Source organism: Sceloporus undulatus, chromosome 6 (genome assembly GCF_019175285.1).
Source record: "Sceloporus undulatus isolate JIND9_A2432 ecotype Alabama chromosome 6, SceUnd_v1.1, whole genome shotgun sequence".
Taxonomy (NCBI): domain Eukaryota; kingdom Metazoa; phylum Chordata; class Lepidosauria; order Squamata; family Phrynosomatidae; genus Sceloporus; species Sceloporus undulatus.
Genome location: NC_056527.1, coordinates 109,146,927 through 109,169,759, shown reverse-complemented (window position 1 = coordinate 109,169,759; position 22,833 = coordinate 109,146,927). Strand labels below are relative to the sequence as shown.

Genomic DNA, 22,833 nt, shown 5'->3' with positions numbered 1-22,833 from the left:
CTCTGCTTCCCAATACATTAGCCAACCTCAGCCTTGACACCTGTGGCTAGGGATGATGGGAGTGACTAGTCTAGAGGGTGCTGGGTTAAGGAAGGCTGAAGCGTATCATTCCTGCAGTCCCACAGTCCCACTCCCTAAAGAACAGGAACCAGTGTATTGCAACTTACAGGTCCACCTCCTTCCCATATCCAGGGTGAGTTTCATCCATAGAGCATTTTAGGATTTCTGGGGCCAAGTAGCCTGGAGTTCCACACAGCTCTGAGAGAAAGAGGAGTTGACAGAATTAGGAGCAGACAAGCACAAGATGGGGGTGTCTTGTGAATATCAGGGCAGGAGCCAATGTTCAGGCTATGAAATTCCCTTCCCAATGGACTTGCCTACCCCATGGTTTCCAGTGATGCAAAACAGTGCTCAGAGAGAATGTGCCCACCACCAAAGCTCAAAAAAATTACCATTTTGGACTACAACTCCCAAGATCCACATTCAACAGGGTCAGTGGGTCTGTCTCTTCCCATCCTCTCTACACACCCATAAGCACATACTCTCAGATGGGCCTGTCCCTGCATCCTCACCCCGCAGCTTTTCCCCAGGCTCCAAGTGACAGGAGAAGCCAAAATCCGAGAGCTTGATGTTGAGGTCATTGTCCATCAGGATGTTCTCGGGCTTGAGGTCTCGATGAATGATGTGGTTGGCATGAAGGTAGCTCACGGCCTCCAAGAGGGCTCGCATGATGCACCTGAAAGCAAAGAGGAAGAGGAGGCGATCCAGCTGCTGCAGCCACCATTTTATCAAAGGGTAGCAGAAAGTGGCATGAGAAAGAGGATGGAACATGGCAAAAGGAAATTCTGCCTCTCCAGCCCTTGCAAAGGACACTGTGCCTTACCTGGTCTCTTTCTCACTGAGGGTTACCTTCTCAGTAAGGTAGTCAAAAAGCTCTCCACGTCTCATCCTGCAGAGAGAATAAGCAGTCAGATAAACCTGCATCTATTACAGGCTGGTCAATTCAGTGAGGGCCAGGGGCCATGTTTCCCCCCATTCCCTCCCTAGCACAGGCCACACGCAGTCTACAACAAGCCCAAATATTCGTTTTCCTCTGCAATCCCTTTCAAAATGGTGACAGGAAGGGACATTATATCGCTTCCTGTCACTATTTTGAGAGGAACTGCAGAGAAAAATGAAGATAATTGCGGGGTAATAGCAGTATACTGCAGTGCTTATGGAGGAGAGGTGGGCATATTTTCACATATGGAGGACTTTGATTTGGGAGCAAAAACTGTCCAGTCATACAAATATTTCAAATTAAAAGTTGGAGGACTTTGGGGGACTGATGGTCAGAAAAGTGGGGCCCAGGAACTGCATGAGGTTTGCAAGGTGCACTATGCTCTTTGCAGATGGCACAGAAGAGAAAAACCTTGCTGTTTCTGCCTGCCTTGCTACACTTTTGAGGTGAGGGATTCCTCCTGGGCAGAAGTACCAGGAAGCTGGATGGTGCTGGGCTACAAGTGCCAGTTACCCTAACAATCACACCCAGTTGTGGTCCTAAAACATCTAGAGTGCTGTATCATTCCCATCTTTGCTTTAGGGAAAAGACTATGCATGCTCAGTAGCTAGAGGCCAGGATGACCTGGATTCAAATCCTCCCTCCAATGGAGAATCCATTATATGATCCAAAATAAACTGCAGAAATCATCCAGTTTGAGGCCACTTTAACTTCCCTGGCTCAGTGCTAGGGAATCCTTGGCATTTCAGTTTGTTGTGGCACCAGAACTGTCTGTCAGAGAAGACTAAATAGCTCACAAAACTACAATTCCCAGAATTCCCTAGCATTGAGCCAGAGCAGTTAAAGCAGTCTCAAACTGGATTATTTCTGCAGTGTGCTCTGGACCTATGCCTCCTTTGCAGAATCACTTTCCTGCAGGTGCTAATGAAATTGATAAAAAGGATCAATTTATTTAACTGAACAGCCTAAAGGGGGAATTGGACAAATACAACAAGTACTGTACATAGGTAAAGTGGGTTGCAAATCAACATCAGTGGGACTCTGTTATCAACCAGAAATCTTACTATGACCTTCTCTAACCTACAGCCATCCAGCTGTGTTGGGCCACAACCCATATCACCATCCACTGGCTTGGGATGATGGGATGTAAAGTTCAATACACCTGGAAGCTACCAAGTTAGAGAAACCAGCTGCTTCTCTTTCGAAGGACTGCATAAACACTGGAATTGTGTGGTTTCTCTCCTCCAATCCAAATTCCAGCTCACTATCAGGAGGGATTATTTCATATGGTACATTTCACATTTGACTGATCTCTGTGTCACAAGAACCACAGACCACATTCATTTGTAATAAATCTTGGGCGGGTGCTATAACCATTGTGAAGCCAGTACTCAGTGGTTAGAAAGGGGGTGGGAAGGGCAGATCAACAACTTCTGCTTTCAGTGGTTTGCTACTTACAAGTCAAATACCAGGAACATGAAGGTGGAGGTCTCATAGGAATCTATAAGGGTAACTGAAGAGAAAAAGGAAAAGGAATGAGATTATGCAGTGGTGCAGTGTCAGGGCCAGCGTTACCAGTAGCAGGATAGCAGCAACTGCCTCAGGTAGCAGATGTTGAGGCACAGTGGTGGCAGACCTTGGCTTTTCCTTCTGAACACATGCAAACACCTTGACTGACTGTTAGCGAATAAAACTGTGTTTGCCACATGGCATGCCCTATATATTCTAAGTCAGCGGCAGGCAAACTGTGGTCCACAGGCCACTTGCAACCTCCTGGCCTGTTTTTGTGGCTCTTGGGCTCCACAGTGGTCAACAAAAAAGTTGCAAAATTTTTCAAAAATGTCCCCCCCCCCCACATACCCTCTAGGGTCTCAGGAAGACCCCAAAACATGGTGAGAATGCCCCATGTCTCCCACTGGGTATTTTGGTCATTTTTAGGGGCGGATACAGCCTTCCAAGGTCTCCTGGGAGGGGTAATGCAGCCCCCTAGCCTTCCACGGTTGTGCATCCCTATTCTAACTTAATCTGCTGTCTTCAACTGTGATGGATGACATTACTCCCTTGCCAGTACTCAAATGCAATCTTGTCCTTCACCTCTGGCAGCAAAATGTCCTTGACCAAGTCGGTATAATGTTGATCACTCCAGCATGCATAAAGAGAGACAACAGCGCTAGTGCCGCACCTAGTAGCAGAATGCAGGCACTACAAATCAGTATAAGCCTTCACAACCAGATGTGTTGCTGCAAAGGAAAAAGTAGCACTCCTTTGCTCGTCATTTTATTTTATTGTTGATAAAATATATATCCCACTAAACTGGCAACAGCCACAAATTACAACTACAATACACCAGCAATGCAATGCAAATTAAAGAAAAAATTCAAGCATTTTTAAAGCACCATAAATACATAGTAGAGAACACATCAATAAAAGCATTAGAACAAGCCAATCGTTAAGCCTATTGCAACATTATTTGCAAATAGTTTCCGCTGGACTACATTACCACAGTGACGCAGGACTCAGGGTAACTTGTTATTCCATCACAAACCATAGTATTGATTCAGGGTTTTGTGAGATAAGATCATTCAGGGAAACTTGGGGAAAATGAGAGGGATGTCAACACAGAGGTCCTAGAGTGAGTTTTTAGACTATCAAACATGATCTGGTTCAATCTTCAGTTGGGATTAACTGAATGCAGGGGACAGGAGTTCATTACAGAACTATGGAAGCACAATAAAAGCATCAGCTGATGGCTTCCAGGTCAGTGGGAAGTTGAATCAGCTCTGGGTTTAGTATGAGCTTTAAAAGAACTATCAAGGATGTTTACAACCTGTTTTGGGGACATGGTTCAGCACTCTGGAAAGCTCCTTCCAAGTCTCAACTAAAAGACAAAGCAGATTGTCCACTCCATTAACCTGGAAGCCACCAACTATCCCTAAATGTTGAATTACAAATAAAAGATTATAGCAGAAAATATTGAGGATTGGAAGGCTGCGTGAAAATACCAGGACATGCATGGAAATTAGAGAGATGCTGAGAGAGCTCAAAGGAGATCTCCACTTACTGATGAATGGATGGCCAGAGACCTGGCGCAGGATGGCAATCTCTTTGCCTGTTGACGAGCGCACTTCTTCCAGTTGCTGTGGGGTCATACGCTCTGGGGTTACCTCAATGATCTTCACTGCATACTCTTGACCTGTTTGCTTGTGGACGCATCGCCTGACCACACTGCTCACCCCCCTGCAGAAAGATGGCAGGGTGCAATGAGACTGGACAAAGAGCCAGGGAACAGATGACATTTCCAGGAACATCAAAAAACATTATGGGAGGAAAGAGAGGATCATCCTCTTTCCATATCATTCTTTACACTGGGGATCTTCTAGAAATTACTAGGACTCCAGCTGCCACAACTGCTACCACTGACTATACTGCTTAGGGCTGATGGGAGTTTCTGTCAAACAACATCTAGAAAGCTACATGTTGCCCATTGCTGAGTTTTGCAACAATCCCCTCCTAACCATGCCTCACTCTTACCTGCCAATGACATCTTTGGGGTCATACTTCTGGTAGAACTCCTTGGCTCCTGCCCAATCTGGAAGCTCATCGTCAAGACCCACGTCTCGGGTCATCCTAAAGCAGGAGTGGTGGGACACGATGTGTCTGAAAAGCAAAGGAAGGGAGGGATGGTAGCAGGAGAGAAGCCATCAAAGAGCTGAATATTTCAAGAGGCTGTCACTCAATGACTGACACACACTTTCCCAGGAAAAGACCCTTCCTAGAGGCCAAGGTGACCAAGCAGCGGATGTTACTCCAGCAACTGGAGAGATAAAGAGGGCAATAAAGATAGGCAGCAAAGGCGATGTGATGCAGAGTGTCACCTGGGCAGGTAGAGACATTCTGAGCCACACGTTGCATTTTCAAGGGAGCTATTGTTGTTGTTAAGTGCCGTCAAGTCAACTTTGACTTATGGCAACCCTATGAATGACCCTGAAGCCTTTTGTCTTCCACTGCTCTGCTCAGGCCTTGCAGACATGGGGCCAAGGTTTCCTTTATTAAATCTATCTATCAGTAAAGCACTCTTTCTCTTTTCCTACTGTCCTTGACTTCACCAAGCATTATTGTCTTTTCCAGTGAGTCAAGTCTTCTAATGAAGTTGGCAAAATATGACAGCTTCATTTTAGACACTTCTTCTTGGCTTTTAGAGACACTTCTAGGCCTGATATGTTCTAGGACCCATTTATTTATCATTGTAGTGGTCCACGGTATCTACAGAATCTTTCTCCAGCACTACAACTCAAATGAGTTGATTTTCTTCCTATCAGCATTCTTCACTGTCCAGCTTTCCCAACCATACATAGAAATGGAGAATACGACAGCATGGACCTTCCTTACTTTTGTATTTAACAAAGTATCTTTTAAGGGAGCTATTAAGAGATAAATGTGAAAGACTTCATTGGGAAAAGGAGCCCAGTCTATTAACAGAGCACTACACTTGGTGAGATTATGGCAGGGCTGGAATTTAAAAACATAGATATTTGAGCCTTCCTTGACAAGCCCTTGGTGGCATGGTCTTTTCCTTCAGATTAGGAAAGAGAAAACCTTGGCTCTTTAAAATACTTTGGACTACAGTGGGCCCTTAGTATCCACCGAGGTTTGGTTCCAGGACCTCTTGTAGATACCAAATTCTGTGGAAGCTCAAGTCCCATTAAATACAATGGCATAGTAAAATGGTGTCTCTTGCATAAAATGGAAAAATCAAGGTTTGCTTTTTGGAATGTGTATATTTTAAAAATGTTTTCTAGCCACGGATGGTTGAATCCGTGGACAAAGAATCCATAGATATGAAGGACCAACTGTACTTAAACATATTTAAGAGTCAGCAGACACAGTGGTTTGAGTGCCAGACTCTTGCCAGTGTCCAGGCTAAAATATCCAAAGGAACAAATGTTCCCTACCTTTGCACTGGATCATCCAACAAATTCAAATCAACAACTTACAAGGATGCAACGAAATGGATAGATTTCCATGGACCAGAGGATTAGAAAGCATGAATTTTATATATTGGCTGCAAGAGCAAGAACCAGGATTTCATGAATGGCCCAAAGACCATTATTCTTTCAAGTAACAGGAATTAAGAGCCATGTGGCATAGTGGTTTGAATGTTGGACTATGACTCTGGAGACCAGGGTTTGGTTTAAGGGTTTGCCTTAGGGTTGCCTTAAATCAGAGACGACTTGAAGGCACACATCATTATCAACAACAACATACATTCAGCCTCCAAGAGAAAGAATTCTTTGTTGCTTCTTCCTTCCAAAAGCTCAGAGATGTTTCAGCGTCACGGAAATCTTGTAAAACAAGCTAGGCTTTGTTTTAATAAAACTGAGGTGTCTCTCCAGCAAGAGAGCCAATGCGGTGGGTCTGAATCCTTGTTCAGCGATAGAAACCCACTGGTTGCCCCTGGGCAAGTCACACTCTTTCAGCCTCAGAGAAAGGCAACGGCAAACCTCTTCTGAATTACTCCTGCCAAGAACACCCCATGATAGGTTCAGCCGATGTGGGCCACCAAAGGTCAGAAACAAGGTGATGGTACATAACAACACGACAACTCCCTATAGCAAGGCTGCAATCCTATACACAGTTGGGAGTGAATCCCACCGAAATCAGCAATGCTTCCTAGTAAATCCGCATTTGATTGCATTACATCTCCCGATGTCTACCCAGTACATCACAATGGGCAATTCGGATACTACACAAAAGATTTCAGACCAAGTTGTGACTTCTTTACAAGTCTGTGAAAACGATACAGTGAAATACTTGCACCTCCTGTGTTTTTGTGTTGATACAGATTAAAAAATACCCACTCCGACCCAGAAACTTGGGGAGGGCAATCTGCATTCTCCATGATCCTTGAAGTGCAAGGATCATCATTCCTCACCACTAACTAGGCTGGTTAGTACTGATGGGAGTCGCAATACAAGATCACCAAGGAGAGCGCTCCTCCTCTGCTCCTGCACAAAATGCACGTTAGTAACAATCTTGATAGCAGAAGGAGATCAGGGGAACCTCCTTACGACAGAAATTGGTGCATATCAACATTTCATTGACACCTTGTCTCACTGGCTGTATTATTAGTATTATTAGGTAAGAGATCTCACTGGCTGAATAATAATAATAATAATAATAATAATAATAATAATAATAATAATAATAGATTTTTAGATTGTAAGCCTGAGGGCAGGGAATCGTCTAACTAAAAAAATTGCATGTACAGCGCTGTGTAAATTTACAGCGCTTCATAAATAAAGGTTAATAATAAATAAAGGTTAATAATAATAATAATAATAATAATAATAATTGGTTATTATTATTATTATTATTATACAGCCAGTGAGATAAACTATCTATGAAAGACATCCTATTTATTGCCTAGAAGTCTTCAGATCCAGGATCCGAAGAGGCGTCTGACAGCTACTCAGGTCTGAAGGGAAGGCACTCTGCGTAAGCTCAGAGGCACACCGTTCTGTGATTCCGTGGCCATGGCCTACCCTTGACAACAGAGGGGCTGGACTGCCATAAGCCCAGCTTATAAACCCTTCAAGCGCATCAAGTGTCGTCCCATCAATCTGAACCAGTCCCTTTCCGTAGGGATTCCCCAATATGCAACTCAGGCCCGCCCTCCCTCCCTCCCTCCCTCCCTCCCTCCACGGAGGGACTCCCCGAGATCCTCACCCTTCAGCGCCTTTTCTCCGACTGAGCCAATGACCCCCAAAACAGCCGGCGACTCAGTCCCCGCCCCCTCACCTTTCCGATTGGTCCGTACGTCTCTAGCGGTATCGTCGAGTGACAGAAGCCAGGACTAATCGACGTTCGCCATGGTGCGGTGGGTGGAGACTACGCCTATGGAAAGACAAATGGAGCTGGAGGGGGCGGGACGAAGGCGGGATGTCAGCGGCGGCGGCGAATTAGAGTTGAGGTTAAGGAATTAGGGGGCGGGGTTTAAAAAGAGAAGCGGCCGTTGCAATGGAGGCCGAGAAGGAAGGCCTCAAACCAATCAGGAAGAGCTCCAGGGAGGGAAGGGGTGGGAAGATATTATTGGCAGGCAAAGGAGCCAATTGGTGGAGCCGCATACTGAGGAAAACAAAGCCCGGGTGAACCAACAGCCAATGGCGAGCGAAGGAGGGCGGGGACTGGCCGGAGGGGTTATTCAGGGTTTCGCAAGATGGAGTTAGAGGTTACGCTGAGGTCGAGGCTTTTATTCAGGGCCTTGGAAACGTCACCGAACAAGACACGCCCCTCCAACCGTCGCCCTGTTTGGCCACGCCCCCTTATTTTCTCCTCACAACAACCCCGCGAGGTAGGACAGGCGGAAGGAGAGACCGAAGCACAGAGGAGGACTAGGAGCTTGCTGTTTGTTATGAGCTTTCTGTCCTAAGGCTGATAGCGACATTTGGTTCTGCCTGCCTTTATTTTGCATGAAGACTGTCAGTTTGCTTTGCACTGAATCATGCCTTGCCTGACCTTGGTTAAATCTCTATACCATTATTATTATTACTATGATTATGCTTTATTTATACAGCGCTGTAGATTTGCAAACAGTAAGACAGATGCGATCTCAGAAGCAGCAGCAGAATACATATAAATAGCACACAGCAGCACAGGGAAAGGGCTCAGCAAAACAGGCAAGGGATGAAACGCATCTCTCAGTCCCCTCCTCTATGCGCCCGATGTCCTCCGTCCCACAGAAGCTTGTGTCGCGATAGATTTGTGTGTCTTTATTGTGCCCAAAGGCTCTGCCTCTTCCTTCCTTCCTTCTCCTACTCCGGCTTTACAAAGGGCACTTTGCTCTTCAGCGCTTGGGACAGAACGGCAACGGCTGCCGGCGCTTGGTTAGCTTCTTGTAGTTTATTCCCGGTGATTTGAGAACCATTTGACCTTGTTCCATGGACCTCAGGGTTGCCACAATTCTCTACTATAAACCAGGGCAAAATGTAGGACAAAATTTAGCCCCAAATGTAGGACATTAGGGAAAATGGAGGACCTTAAACGTCCTCCATTTTGGTCTACATTTCCATGCCCCTTGATCCTTGTTTGCGCACTGCGTCTGGTGTCCCTATGCAGACTTGTCCGCAGCTGCATGGCATGCGCTGGACTCCTGCGTCTGTGAGGGTCTCCCTGGCCTTGGCTGAGCCATTTCTCCAATGCAGCCTAAGAAGAGGCGACCCTGGGAGCCCAGAGTCATGTCTTCGAATGGGCCCCCGTCATTCCGCTTGCGACAAGAGGTAAGAAAGTAAGACCATCGACATGGGCACCAGAATGAGAAGCCCCAGCCAGACGCTGATGCTCAAGACGGACAGGCACCGAGATTTCTGGGCCCAGCGAAGCGCCAGTTCTTGGGAGCCAGCTTTCTGTTTCTCATTAGCCTAGAACAGAGAAATCCCAGAGAGAGGAGAGTATTAGTAGTTATAAAGAAAGGCCTTCATATTTCATTTGCTTCTGTTGGCCTACATTTTCCTACATGCAAAAAGTTGCTTGGCCCAACTCTCACGATTCTTTGTCCCTTTCCCTAGGACTTGGGATCCGTTTGGTCTGCACTTTTAATGGCCGTGACAAATGACTGTTGGCTTTAGGCTGAAGGTGGGCAGAACAATCCTAAATGCTAGGGGAATTGGAAGGATGTAGAAAGAAGGGAAGGCCACACGCCAAATGGACAGACTCAATCCAGGAGATAATAGGGATGAATCTGCAGGACCCAAGCAAGGCAATGGAGGACAGTGGGGCTTGGAGATGCCTCACCCACAGGATTGCCATGAATCGGAGTCGACTTGAGCGCAGTTAACAACAACAACAACAACAACAAAGTGAAACGGTCTTAATAGATCCTCTCATGACTTTCTTACACAACTGCAACACTAACCTGAAATGGTGATCTTAACTTGATTGCCTAAAATGAGTATCAGTCCTGCTGATTCTGAAGCTCAGACATGAATGGTAATGTGTATGTATTAATAATAATAATAACTATTATTATTATTATTATTATTATTATTATTATTATGTTTATTTATATCCCACCTTTCTTCCAATACAAGGACTCAAGGTGGCTTACAAATCTAAAACAGTCCAAGTTAAAACACTATAAAACATACAAAATACACATTTAAAAAACAAACAGTTCAAACAATTAATAACGTTACTTTATTAAAATTTAAAGTTTAAAATTTAAAGCTTAAAAATGGCAACCGCCATTCACCAGACAGATTTACTATCAGGTCCTCTGGAGCTCCAGCGTTTGCAGAAGCAGACCTTCCAAATGTTCCAGTTTTGCAAGAACAGTCCTGATCAATGCGCTATTATCCCACTTTTTCAGACGCTTTAAAAATGTGCCACTTTTTCTTCCTCTCTCTTTCCTGCCTCCATCCTCAGCTTACTTCCATGGATGCAAGTGCAAAAATTAACTCAGCAAAGGAGAGAGGAGGGCTTGAGTGTTGCCCTTCCCCATAGACTCAGGCAAAAGCAAAACTCGGCAGCATCTCCTAGCTTGTGTATTCTTCCTCCTTAATACCTTTTACCATCTTAATCCCATTCTGATGTCGCTTGTCCCAGTTTCCATCTGTAAAATGTTGGAGGACATGCAGAATTTTTGAAAAAAATTATAGCAAAGCATGTGTGTGTGTGTGTGTTTTAGGGAGAGAAGAGACTCCCTGAACACATCCCAGGGAGACCTGAGTGTGCTCCTCAGCAGCCACAAAATGCTGTTGAGGATGTGGAATAAAATAGCATGGAGTATCCTGGAGGAAGGCAAGTTTGAGCTGACTGGAGTAGTGAACAGAAGACAGCAAGCATACCTAAGATTGACATAGGCTGTAAAACCAGATTAAGACATGCTAAGGGCCTAAGATGTCAGTTTTTAAGAGGCCCAAAGCACTGTCCTTTCCCCAGAGATGTACTAGGTAAAATATGACAGTAATTGTTCTGCTTTTGTTTTGTATTTCGATATCACTCATAATTTAAGGCCCGCCTAAATTGTAAGTGTGTGTGTGCATGTACATCTTCCAGTCACTTGTTCACTTATGGCGCCCTCATGAATTTTACAGGGTTTTCTTAGGCCTGGAATGTCAGAGGTGGTTTTCTATTGCCTTCCTCTGAAAGATAACCAACAGCACCTGGTATTCCTTGGCAGTCTCTCATCCAGGTACTAGCCAGGGCTGGCCCTGCTTAGCTTCCAGGATCAGATGGGATCTGGTGCCTTCGGGGCATTACTTGTACATAAGTCCTGCACTAATTGCAGGTTCCACTTATAATGGCTGAAAGCAATGTTTTCCAAAGCTCCTATTATCAAATAATACACTGGTTTTATAATATCATTTGCCAGGAGAATTTTGTGGATTACAAGGTGTTCTGGGCCCTGATCTAAACTCTGCACACAGGTTTTGTGGGAGATTCCTGGTATTTACTCTCAGTAACTTATGTGAATAGTTGGCATGTCCTTAAACAGTCCTGCAAGCCCCTGTGGCTGTTCATGGTAGAGGAAGATGAGTTATTTGCAACTCCTTTGTCAAAGTTATGTTAATGATTAAACCCTAACTTTAATATTTCCTCCAAAACCCATGCTAAGGAGCTGTAGTAATTTTATTGTGTTTTGCACTGCAAAGCCCAAGTGTCATAGTTCTGCTACAGCTGTGTAACTGACAGATCAAACTGGGGTTCTGCATTAACACTTTAAATATCTAAGATTGACATAGAAGAAATTCATTTGAGATTCCTAGAATCTAAGATTGCCACATCTGTGTTGTCATTGGCAATTTTCATGACTGTGGTGGCGGAACAAAACTTGAGTCTGTGCTGCAAAGCTGCCACAAAACTTTGGCATGGGTTTTAGAGGAGGATGCCAGATTTCACAATCAATAACATATCCAGGGTTAGCCATGTTGGCCATACAGTAAAATACAATAGTATCCAAAATCCACAAAACAGCAATACCTTTGTTAGGCCAACCAAAATGCACAAAATGCATGTTGTATTCTGAAGCTCCACTGACTTCTTCATCAGGCAAAGGCATAACAACTTTTGGATTTTGGTTGGCCTAATTTTAGGATCTTACTGTACTGTACTTCAGAATTGGTAGTTAGCTTCTTTCTAAGGGAATTTCATTATCCCATTGCTGGATCTTCTAATACATTTACAAAGGGACATTTACACAGGTATGTGAGAATGTTAAAGGCATGGTTTGCCTGACATGAATGGGGCAGAGATGTAGGTACTTCCCATAGCAGCAATACCTTGCTCAAGGGATGGTCCCATTAGACTTAAATCAGTGATTCTCAGATAGAATGGGGTCATGCATAAGAGTAGCTCAAGGGGGACTTAAGACTTGGAGTCCCTGATTCCTTCTCTTCCCAAACCTATTTGTGTGTAAAATGTACACATGCATTGAATATTGAATTTACTTAAATAAAACTGTTCTAATTTAAACAATGTAATTTCCCAATAAAATGTTAAAATATCAATATACATGAATGTGCAAATGAAAGTGTTGTTGCTGTTGCTATTATTTGCGTTCAAGTTGTTTCCAATTTAGGGTGACCCTAAGGCAAACCTGTAATGGGGTTTTCTTGGCTAGATTTGTTCAAACAAAATCTGTGCCTAGATCAGACCTATTCATCCCAGGTCCTCAGAAAGTCTTAGCTATCAAGGTTTACTTGCAAAGGCTTTTTGCAGAATGGTCTAGCTTTCTTCTTCTTCTTCTTTGTTGTGTGTCTTTACATTTCTGACTTGTGGCAACCCCAAGGCAAACCTATCCTGGAGTTCTCTTGGCAAGATTTGTTCAGAGAAGGTTTGCCATTGCCTTCCTCTGAGGCTGAGAGCATGTGACTTACCCAAGGTCACCCAGTGGGTTTCCTTATTTACTTTGCCATTGTCTTCCTTTAAGGCCAAGAGCATGATTTATCCAATGGGTTTCCATGGCCGAGCAAGGATTCAAAGCCTGGTCTCCAGAGTCCTAGTCCGACACCCAAATGACTACACCACGCGGGTTCTTTTTTCCTCTCTTGGGCATGGCTATTTATCTAAACTGAACAGAGACATTCATGTGTAATGTGCTCTTCTCACCAAGAAAGATTTCCTTCAAACCTCCTTTTTTCTTTCCTTGAGCTACAGGGAAAGTATGCAGCACACCTAGAATGCATATTTATCTAGGATGCATATTTGTGGGTGCATGTATATTCACTGGGAGAGGCAAGGCTAAAAATATTTGCCTGCGTAGCCTAACGTGGTGGAGAAACTGAATGACAGGTTTTAAGGTCTGGATTCAGTTTCTCAACATTGCTTTTGTGCTCAAGTTCATATATTTGTAAACATGTTAGTAACAAGACATTGGGGGTGATTTCCTCCAAAGAAAACTACTCCGGCATAGGCTATCCTGGACTTTTGGTCTCTTGGTTGATAGGACACTCAAGTAGGAGAACTCCCGACAAAGAATCTTCTGGCACCTGAAAGACAAGTTTCATTTGGCATCAGCTTTTGTGGACTGTGGCCAAAAAATACTTTTCACCTTTTAAGGTTGAGATAGGACATCTTTTGAGTTCCTTTCCTGGGAGAAGGGCAGGGTGTTAATTAAATACATTAAAGGTGCTATGAGACTTTCTGTAGTTTTTACTGTAACAGTAGAGTGGAAAGCCAACCTGGTCTAGTGGTTTGAGTGTTGGACTATAACCCTAGAGATCATGGTTCAATTCTCTGCTCAAGCATGAAAACCCACTGGGTGACCTTGGGCAAGTCACATTCTCTCAGCCTCAGAGGATGTCAATGGTAAAGCCCCTCTGAAGAAACTTACTAACAAAACCCTATAATAGGTATGCATTTTGTTGTTGTTGGTGATGTGTGCCTTCAAGTCATTTCTGACTTATGATGACCCTATCATGGGGTTTTCTTGGCAAGATTTGTGCAGAGGAGGTTTGCCCCTGCCATCATCTGAAGCTGAGAGAATGTGACTTGCCCAAGATCCCCCAGTGGGTTTCTATAGCCGAGCCAGGAATTTTGAACCCTGATCTCCGCAGTCGCAGTCCAACATTCAAACTGCTATGCCGTGTGGCTCCCTTAGGTTTGCCTTACGGTCACCATAAGTAATGAAAAATGACTTGGAGATGCACAACAGAGTGGCTATTTCAAGTTTCTGCAATACCAAAGTCCCTGTCCCACCACACATCTCCATAATGACAGCACACAGCTCACCTTGACTGCGTAGATCAGTGCTAGGACTCCAAGACAAGAACAGCCACAGATGATGCTAGCTATTGCCAGGTTGCGGAGGCCGTGCATCCGTAAAGGTGAGGGCTTGGCCGGAGGGTCCATCTCTGAGGTGATCATCACAGAGGTCTCCACTCCATCTTGAGGAAGGCTTCCATTTCTAGTTTCCATCGCCGCTCCCGTGACTGTACAGCTGTAAAAAGCCTTCCTTTCCTGCTCACCTTTTCCAATATATTATGATCATAATACTACATGAAGAATCTAGTCCATAGATCTTCTAAATTCAAAGTCCGGAGGATTGTGATCAGCCTGTGGAGAATTTTATCCAGGAAACCCAGCTTCAAATCTTTGCTCTTCAGTGGGATTCACCATGTGGCAATGGGGGGAAAAAACCTTTTCTCTCTTAGCAGCATCAGATGGTCAGAAAAGGAAACAATACATTTTAAAACGTGTTTCACAAACTATGGTTTAAAAGTTTTTGCAAATTAAACAACGTAGTGTCTCCTGAACAGAAATTAATTAGAAGGAGAAAGGAACACAATCCTATATAAGCGTCTCTCTTCAGCTCTTGGGACTTATTACTCTGCCTTTTCACCTGTCAGAATCCCTTTAACTTCTGTCTTGAGACTGTTTTATGTATACTCACGCACCTACCACTTCCCAAGTTCAGACTGAGCCGTGCCTTTTTGGGCTGGGCCCCAGATTCTGATGCCAAATGAAGTCACAGTTGCTGCTACTGACTCAGGAATGTAGGTTGCTCCGGCTTTTCAGCATGAGATCATACTCTCGTTCCCACAGTCTACATTCTGGTGCTGCAGCTTAACTGCTTAGTAATTCAGAGACAATGATAAGCAGGAATGCCAAAACACAAAGCTTGAGTGAAAAAAACATAGCTGCTATTTACAGGTGAAAAGTACTGAATTAAGGTATTACAGAATTAAGGTGGAGAATATTATGAGCTTTTGATTATTAGTTCCATCCTGAGAAAGGCAAGTTGGAGTGCCTTCTTCAACTCATTTTTAGAACAAGAGTGCTGTGTGGACTTGGAGAAACTCAACACAGTCCATATCCGGGAAGCATTACAGCTTTTTGGACAACTCCCTGAATCCCCCAGGCACCAGAATCAGAGATCTTGTTGGCTGGTGACTTCTGGGGACCAAGACCCCTAAAAGTCATTTATTGTTGTGCATCTTCAAGGTGAACCTATCATAGGGTTTTGTTAGCAGAATTTGTTCAAAAGGGGTTTGCTTTCTCCTATGAAGCAGTGTGTAACCTGCTCAAGGTCACCCAATGGGTTCCTATGGCCAAGTAGGGATTCAAATCCTGGTCTTCCAATGTTGTAGTCCAACACTGAACAAATTACTACACCCCATGCTGGATTTCACATTAAAACATGCCAAGGGGGGATTTTTTGTTGGGATGGAATGCTGGACTACTACAAAAAAGTCTTGAGTATCACCCTACACACAATAGAAAGCCTTATTTATGTCAATCGATGGATACCCCACTTTAAGGTGCTCCCTACTCTCAGGCCAGGTTGGGTCAGTCTTTTCTACACAGTTCTTAAATCTTCAAATGCATATATTGTAGTGGTAGCCAGGTGCCGTTATTCCAGTGTGAAAAGGACACACTGCTAATACACATTCTTACTTAGAATTTGATGTCCTCGAGGTGAGGCCCTAGAATTGACACTAACAGGAGAGATTATCAAATTAAAAAGGAAAGCACTTAGCCTAGAAATGGGCCCAGACAAGTCCACATAAGGGCACACCTCTGCTACAACAGAGGAATCACAAGGTTCCCACTGCCAAGCAATGCCAGCCAAGAAACCTGTTTGCCCACATTCCTAAAACCCAGTGAAAAACACCTTCCAAAGCCTATGGCACAACTGAGTCAAATTGTTATTTACAACTTCCTCTAAACACTTTCCAGGCCTTTCAAAACATTTGTGCTCTATACTCACATATTTACCACATGCATTAACCTTGAAATATATTCCCAAGGAATTAATCCAGCTTTGTACAAGGCTGGTCAAATCTTCCTGGTTCATTCTTGTTTTAAAAACATCCAGCCCACCCTTTTGCCTTTTTGGTATTGTCAGGAATGGACAAAGCACAGGGTTTTCTATGTTGCTGAACTGCAGCTCCAGCATTGCTACCAGTTACTGGCAGGGGGTTTGACCTCTGGCAAGTTGTTAGGAGAGCAGGAAAAAGCAGTCCAGAGAACTACCTGCCTTAGCTGACTATTGATTCACATATCTGGAGAAAAAACCTGGAAGGAACTTTTCAGAACCAGCCCCCCCCCCCCAAAAGAGATCTTGGGATGGTCAGGCATGATACCCAAAACCTCTCCTCGCCAAAACTAATCAATCTGACCAGTCTGTAGCCCCATAATGTGACAGTTAATAGTGAGGAAAGTCAATCTCCTCTCAAAGCTGACACAGAGCCAACTCAGTTATAAGGTTCTGACATCTTCCAAACTGTGGCTTGCAGCATAGTGTCAGAACCAATAGTGCACCTAACATTTGTTGGGCTCAAAATTTTTCATCTACACTCTATAGCATAAAGGGTTGCTGCATGGGCTGCCACACGGTTTACGCTATGGCTTGCAATGTAGTGTGGAGCGCAAGCATGAGTCACCACAAGTTTGAAATCACAGCAAATTACGTTTCATGCTGAAAAAGAAGTAATTGCTTAAATCTGAGGATGGGAAGGAATTAACTGAGACCAAGGCTTTTGTTGCTGTTCTGTGCCTTCAAGTTGTTTCTGACTTATGGCAAACCTAAGGCAGTGAGCCTATCATGGGGTTTTCTTGGCAATATTTGGTCAGTGGAACTTTGCCATTGCCTTCCCCTGAGGCTGAGAACATGTGACTTGCCCAGGGCTTCATGGCCGAGCTGGGAATCGAACCCTGGCTTCTAGAGTCATAGTCCAACACTCAAACCACTACACCACATTAGCTCCAGTTAAAAACCAAGCCCAGGTTAGTATTACACTGGACCTGAGTCATTTCACTCAGGGAAGGAAGCAGGAGATTGCACCAACAAAGATGACTCCACAGACGCATATGGTGTGCTGTTGTTGTTGTTGTTTTTTAACACTTTATTCATAGCATTATTCTGAAGAAAGATTACATCGGTCTTCTGTACAAGTTCTGAACATGCTTCAGTAGGAAAGACAGCTCCATGGGAACACCTCCCCCTCCGCCACCCCAGCTGCACCCCTCCCCAAAACCAGAGAACCACTGCCACCCCTGAAACCCACTGTAGTGGGGGAGAGGAGGGAACATTGTGCTCCCCTATACAAAATAACCTTTGCATAGATTATGTTCAAAAGAACCTATTTTACAACAAGAGCTGTACAGAAGTGGGGAAAGGGAGAGGGATTTGACCCAACTCAGAAGCCCACAAGTCCTTGGAGCAACGAGGCTGCAATATACATCATTAAAAATAAGACAGTTTCCCCAGATGGTGGTGCAAAAGGTGAGGGCATGACCTTATTTTGTGTTGGCCTTGCACCCCATAACTTTGAGGAGTCAACTCTCCCACCTCCTTGTGCCTCAAGAGGACCCTAAGCTGTGAACGGACTAAGCAGGGAGACAATCAAAAGGGGTAGCCAGGGAAAGAGACCCAGCATTTGGTCACTGTCATTTAAAAACCAACCCAAAGCCATTAAAAAAGTAAGAGCTAATCGTGTTATAAATCAGGAGAGCATCCCCTGCAGCTTTGGAAGAGGGAAAATGGGCTGGGAATACCTAGCCCCGAGGTGTGACCATTTAATAAAGGACACAAACCTAATGAACGCTTCGGTTGAAGCTTCCCAAAGTGGTTCTTGAGTGGCGGGGCGTTCAGGGGTGGCAAGAGCCCTTTACTGACATCTCCAAGGGCCACAGCTCTACAGAGCTGCTGCTCCCACACACACACCCTCTCCATGATCAGGAAGTCACAGAATTCATTGTGAAAAGTGCTGGTCCTCTCACTTCCCCTCTAGCAGACCAACTGAGCCATGCACTCAGAACGGTCAACGCCAGCAGGAGGGGCCCTTGCTCTAAGAAAGAGCACCTGGGAATGAACCACCAGGCTCGCCACCAGCCACCCCCTCCTTTCAAGTAGTACTCTAGCAGTCAAGTCTGGAATGCAGGGGGCTGTTTTTTGGGGGGAGGGGAGCTGAACCCCGGTGGCTGCCCTCCATATGAACAGGAGGAATATGAGCAAGGGAAGGGGTGGCGGACTAGATCTGTTTATGGTATGTGAGTGGGAACAGAGGGCCACTGATCCATCCCCGCAGAGAAGTGACAGCAGAATCTCTTGCACTGTGGTCATCACGTTTTGGGTTTGCGACCTCTGTTACTTAGAGAAGAGGTAACTGGGGCAGCTGGGAAGGGGGTGCTGGATGGAGGGACCACCCCAGAGACTCCCCCAGCTGAGACAGAAGCAGAACCTGTGCCCGCCTTCCTTGTGGGAACATCAGCACTATCAGCAGGCTTCACTGCACTACGGAGGACCCGGTCGGCAGTGCCACCGTTGTGGTTTTGCCTCCGCCCCTTCCCTCTGCCATGCTCCCTGGCTTCACAGCACTGGCGCTTGGGCTCCTGGACACAGCTGTTACCATTTGACTCTAGGGAGGACTTTGGGGAGGAATCTGATTCTCTGCCCTCCTGCTCTGAAGAACCTTGGGGAACAGGTGACTTGCTCCTGTTGCTTACCCGACTGCCCTCCAACGAACAGCGTCGTTTTCGCCGCTGAGTCTCCCGTTCCAGTGGTGGAACGAGGCTGCCAGGCCGCAGGCGGGTAGAACGGGCAGGAGTGTCACTGTAAGGTTCTTCCCAGGCATTGCTGTCAGCTGATGAGGCACCCTCCATACTCACATGCTTTGGGGAGGACTGAACTAAACTCTCAGTACAGGACTCTGGCTTCTCATCACGCTTGAGCCGAGCTAGCCTGGTGAGCGGGCGTGTATCCTCACCCTCCGATGAGCTCCAGTTATGGCCAGGCAACGATGAGCCAAGTTCATCCTTCCTCTTTTGCCTCCGCCGCTTACGGACAGGAGGGGCTAATGTCTGCATCTTAGGGGAGGTCTCTTGGTCAGAGGTGGAAGCAGGAGATGGTTCTGCCTCCACGCATGGAGAAGGGTTCTTTGGGGGCCGCCCCCTCTTCCGTTTCGGTGGAGAATCTAGCAACAGGGAAGTTTTGGCAGGCGTATGTGGCAGAGGGAATAGAGAAGGCTTCTCTTGTATCTCTGTGGAAGTTTCTGTTGCACAGACCACTCTGGAGGGAGTAGCAAGAGTTTCACACTCCTCTGTGGATGATTTGGAAAGAAGTTTAGGGGAAGTGGCCAACAGTTCTTGTGCCTTAGGAACTGGTTTTGATAGTGATGTGGATTTGGGATGCATGGCTGTTCGGTTTCGTGCTTTAGGGCTTGTTTTTGTGACTAAAGTAGTTTTGGGAGCCAGGTCCGCTGACTCATGTATCTCAGATGTTGTCTCTGTTACAGTGATGGATGCACAGGACTTCTGCAGCTGTTTTTGTACCTGGGGGGGTAAGTCAGGCTTTGTAGATGGGGCTGACAGTGTTTTTGAAACAGAAGTCTTAGAAGAAACAATGGAGGACTCTCGTATTTTGGGGGGGGCGGCCACGCCGTTTTTTCTCCACAGGAGAGTCATTCTGGCTACTCGCCTTACTCTTGGGAGACTTCTGTGTGGATGTTTTCTTTTCAGAGGTTTTATTCTCAGGTTGAGTCTCAGCCACTTTCCGTTCAGAGGTCTTATTGTGGGGTTGGGTGTCAGATACCTTCTTCTCGGTGGTCTTATTCTGAGGTTGGATCTCAGGCAGCTTCTGCTCAGAGGTCTTCTTTTGGAGTTGGGTTTCTGACACCTTCTGCTGAGTGTTCTTATTTTGTGGTTGCATATCAGAAAACTTCCTTTCAGAGTTCTTACTCTGGGGTTGGGATTGGGGCACATTCGGCTCAGTGGCTTTAGTTTGGAGTTGGTTCTCAGGCACCTTCTCTTCAGAGATCTTACTTTGGGTCTGGGTCTCAGGCTCTGGCAATCTGCTCTGTGGGTTGACTTCCAAAGTTGGCTCAAGAGGAGTATGAAGGATGAGTGGACTTTGCTGCTCTGTGACCTTGATCTTGGGAGGACGTCCTCGCTTGCGTTTGACAGGCTCAGTAGAAGGGCTAACAAAAAGCTCACCTCTTGAGCTCTCATCTCTCTCCTTAGCTGCTGCTCGGCTCTCCATCTCAATTCTCCGACGGGCAGGCAAGTCACGCAACAGTGGCAACTCTTTACCAGAAGACGAACTATCCGGCTCAGACATTTCCTGGGATGAGCTGTTGCTCGGACTCACCACAGCATCATCAGATACACTCAGCTTGTGCACACGATTACGGCGACGTCGAATCAGCTCTTTTTCCTCCACCACTGTGACCAGCCTCCCTGGCAACTTCCGTAGGACTTTGGCAGCAGGACCATCCTGGTCTTGATAACTCTGCCGGATCTGCACATCAGCACTGGTTCGACGGCGGGGTGCTTTGATTGGTGAAAGACTCTCACTCTCATCTGAAGAGACAGTTCCTGTACAGAGTCCGGCAACTGGTGAACTTTCTTGTAAAGAGACAGCACCTGGAGAGATGGTGGTACTCTTTGCCTCTTTGACCTGCTGCTCATCTCCATAAAGGTTTTTTTCCACTATTCCTTGACTCTGCTTGGGTGACTCACTGAGGCTGTTGCTTTTATTGCTAGCTGCCTCTGCGGTGAGCAATGCAGTTACAGTGGAAATTTCAGGATGGGACTCCTCTGTCAAGTCTGAAGGCAGCTCTACAGGTTTTGGAGGCTGCTGCAAACCATTCTGTTCCTTGACACAAGGTAACGTTTCTATGCGAAGAAGGGAGCTAGCAGCTGCCACAGAGTGGTCAAGGGAAGTGAATACTGTTTTGGGGGTCTCACTATCAAATATAGGCATTACAATAGCAGCTGCTTCCTCGGAATCTTTAACAGGAAGCGCACCTGTCACTTTTCTATCACCATCATCAGAAGATACCACTTCTTGAGTAGCCTCCTTCCTGGATGCCTCCTCCGCAGAGTTCACCAATTCTTCTTCTGAAGCACTATAACTGGCAATCTTATCCATTTCTTCTTCTGGCTTGCACAAGATCTCCTTTTGTTCCCTCAATCGCATGTCAATCTCACAGGCAGCCTCAGGCTTGTTCTCACAATATAGCTCTGGAGTGGTAATGGGAGGTACTGGGCTTGATGCCATTTCTTCAGTGGCTGGGATCACTGGGATGGTCTTCCCAGCATCAGCTGTTTTCCATGGCTCCAATAAATTTGCAGCCATTAGAGAATCTTGTACCTGAAATACTGGTAACTCCATACTTGAGATATTCTCTGCAATATGGAACTCAGGGGCTGATGAATTGAGTTGGGGAGTTTCCCTTTGTTTTTTCTCTTTCACATTTGCTTTGAATTTGGTCACTTCTTCATCACACTCCTGTAGATTAATCTGTGAGATCTGTGTCTCAGATACTGATGCCTCAGATGTAGATGAGCTGGATTGCAGTTTAACCAAACCAGAGGCTTTTTCAGACTTCTGTGGGACTAACCTTAGTGCTTTATTCAAACCAGAGTCTGTTACCTGGAGAGAACTTTCTGGGAACTTACCACTAGCAGGTTTGGCTTCTATTTTTGGAGGGCTGCCTTTCAGAACTCTGTCACCAGCAGCTCCTGCATCCATTTTCTGTGGAGTCATTTGGGGTAACTTATCCCCAACAGATGGGGTCTCTATCTTGTGGGGATTAGTTCTCAAAACTCTGTCACCAGGAGAAGCTTCTGTTCTTTGTGAGACTTTGTGTACCTTCTCCCCAGTAGTTGTGACCTTAGTCCATGGCTCCTCTCGACGGGGTACAGTTCTCCGAGTGTTCAAGACAACATGACCTGCCTTCTCCTCCCGCACTTGCTCTCTACGCACAGCAGCACCTCGTGTGTGCTGAGCTACTTGGGGTAGAGCATCATCATCCTCATCAGTTACCACTCGAGGATGCCGAAGACTGGACAGCCTTGCTTGGGTAGATTCCACGTCCCCACTGTCACCCTCTCGTGGTGGAAGGCGGGTGCTACGCAGTCTTTCACTCATACGTGTGCCTGTCCTCTCTGACGCTACACGGTTAGGAGCCTTTGCTTTTTTGCTCTTCTTGCTGGAAGTCTCCTCAAGGAGACAGCTTTCATCTTCATCTTCAGGCAGCTTGAAGACAACCTCATCCTTAGCCTGATCAATATCTTTGCGGGCTGCTTCTACTTGTTCCTGGACAAAACAGAAAAACAATTCAGTGGTCATCCAAAGAGATTTACCACTTGCTGATTCCAGCAAGACTTCAGAGACCAAGACCATCTTCCTTCCTCAGTGAACTACTAACCATCCCCTCTTCTATCACAAACTCACAGAAGCTTCTATTTTGCCAACCTCTAGTCTTGTATGTGATCTCCCTGAAAGGTTGCAAGTACAGAAGGAAGACATTTGCAACAGCCTGGAAGATGATTATTATGTGGCTGCCTTTTAAGTTGGATCAGATTGAGGAACTGACCAACTGCAAATGGAA

The 22,833-nt window shown here is 45.6% G+C and overlaps 3 protein-coding genes across 4 annotated transcripts in view; all 3 read right to left on the bottom strand.

Annotated features, from left to right (window-relative positions):
* Positions 1–7,815, bottom strand: part of PHKG2 (phosphorylase kinase catalytic subunit gamma 2) — a 14,030-nt gene extending 6,215 nt beyond the window's left edge. Inside the window, exons 1-7 of one of the 2 annotated variants that reach the window (XM_042474546.1) lie at positions 7,727–7,815; positions 4,532–4,657; positions 4,062–4,237; positions 2,459–2,513; positions 884–949; positions 573–736; positions 168–258 (exon numbers count right to left, since the gene is read on the bottom strand). In XM_042474546.1, the coding sequence (XP_042330480.1) occupies positions 168–258; positions 573–736; positions 884–949; positions 2,459–2,513; positions 4,062–4,237; positions 4,532–4,626 (647 nt within the window). In that variant the 5' untranslated portion in view covers positions 4,627–4,657; positions 7,727–7,815. Of the gene's footprint in view, positions 1–167; positions 259–572; positions 737–883; positions 950–2,458; positions 2,514–4,061; positions 4,238–4,531; positions 4,658–7,542; positions 7,563–7,726 lie in introns of those variants that run through there. The other variant, XM_042474545.1, reaches the window with a different exon arrangement.
* Positions 7,816–8,117: 302 nt separating this feature from the next.
* TMEM265 (transmembrane protein 265) lies at positions 8,118–16,503 on the bottom strand. Its single transcript, XM_042471142.1, has 2 exons — positions 14,228–16,503; positions 8,118–9,417 (listed from the first exon to the last, which is right to left on the bottom strand). Exons 1-2 carry the CDS (start codon positions 14,411–14,413, stop codon positions 9,256–9,258), a joined length of 348 nt encoding a protein of 115 aa, XP_042327076.1. The 5' UTR covers positions 14,414–16,503; the 3' UTR covers positions 8,118–9,255.
* Positions 16,504–17,309: 806 nt separating this feature from the next.
* The window catches only part of LOC121932695 (Snf2 related CREBBP activator protein), a 28,160-nt gene continuing 22,636 nt past the window's right edge, over positions 17,310–22,833 (bottom strand). The window contains 2 exon segments of the mRNA XM_042471596.1: positions 17,310–19,867; positions 19,869–22,538. Of these exon segments, the coding sequence (XP_042327530.1) occupies positions 18,563–19,867; positions 19,869–22,538 (3,975 nt within the window). The 3' untranslated portion in view covers positions 17,310–18,562.

What these genes read in the sequence shown, in the direction of transcription:
- TMEM265 (XM_042471142.1), bottom strand. Translation starts at nt 14,413, where the DNA reads ATGGAAACTAGAAATGGAAGCCTTCCTCAAGATGGAGTGGAGACCTCT. An exon ending in CACTGATCTACGCAGTCAAG is followed by an intron (nt 9,418 to 14,227) that starts GTGAGCTGTGTG and finishes TCTCTGTTCTAG; the next exon opens with GCTAATGAGAAACAGAAAGC.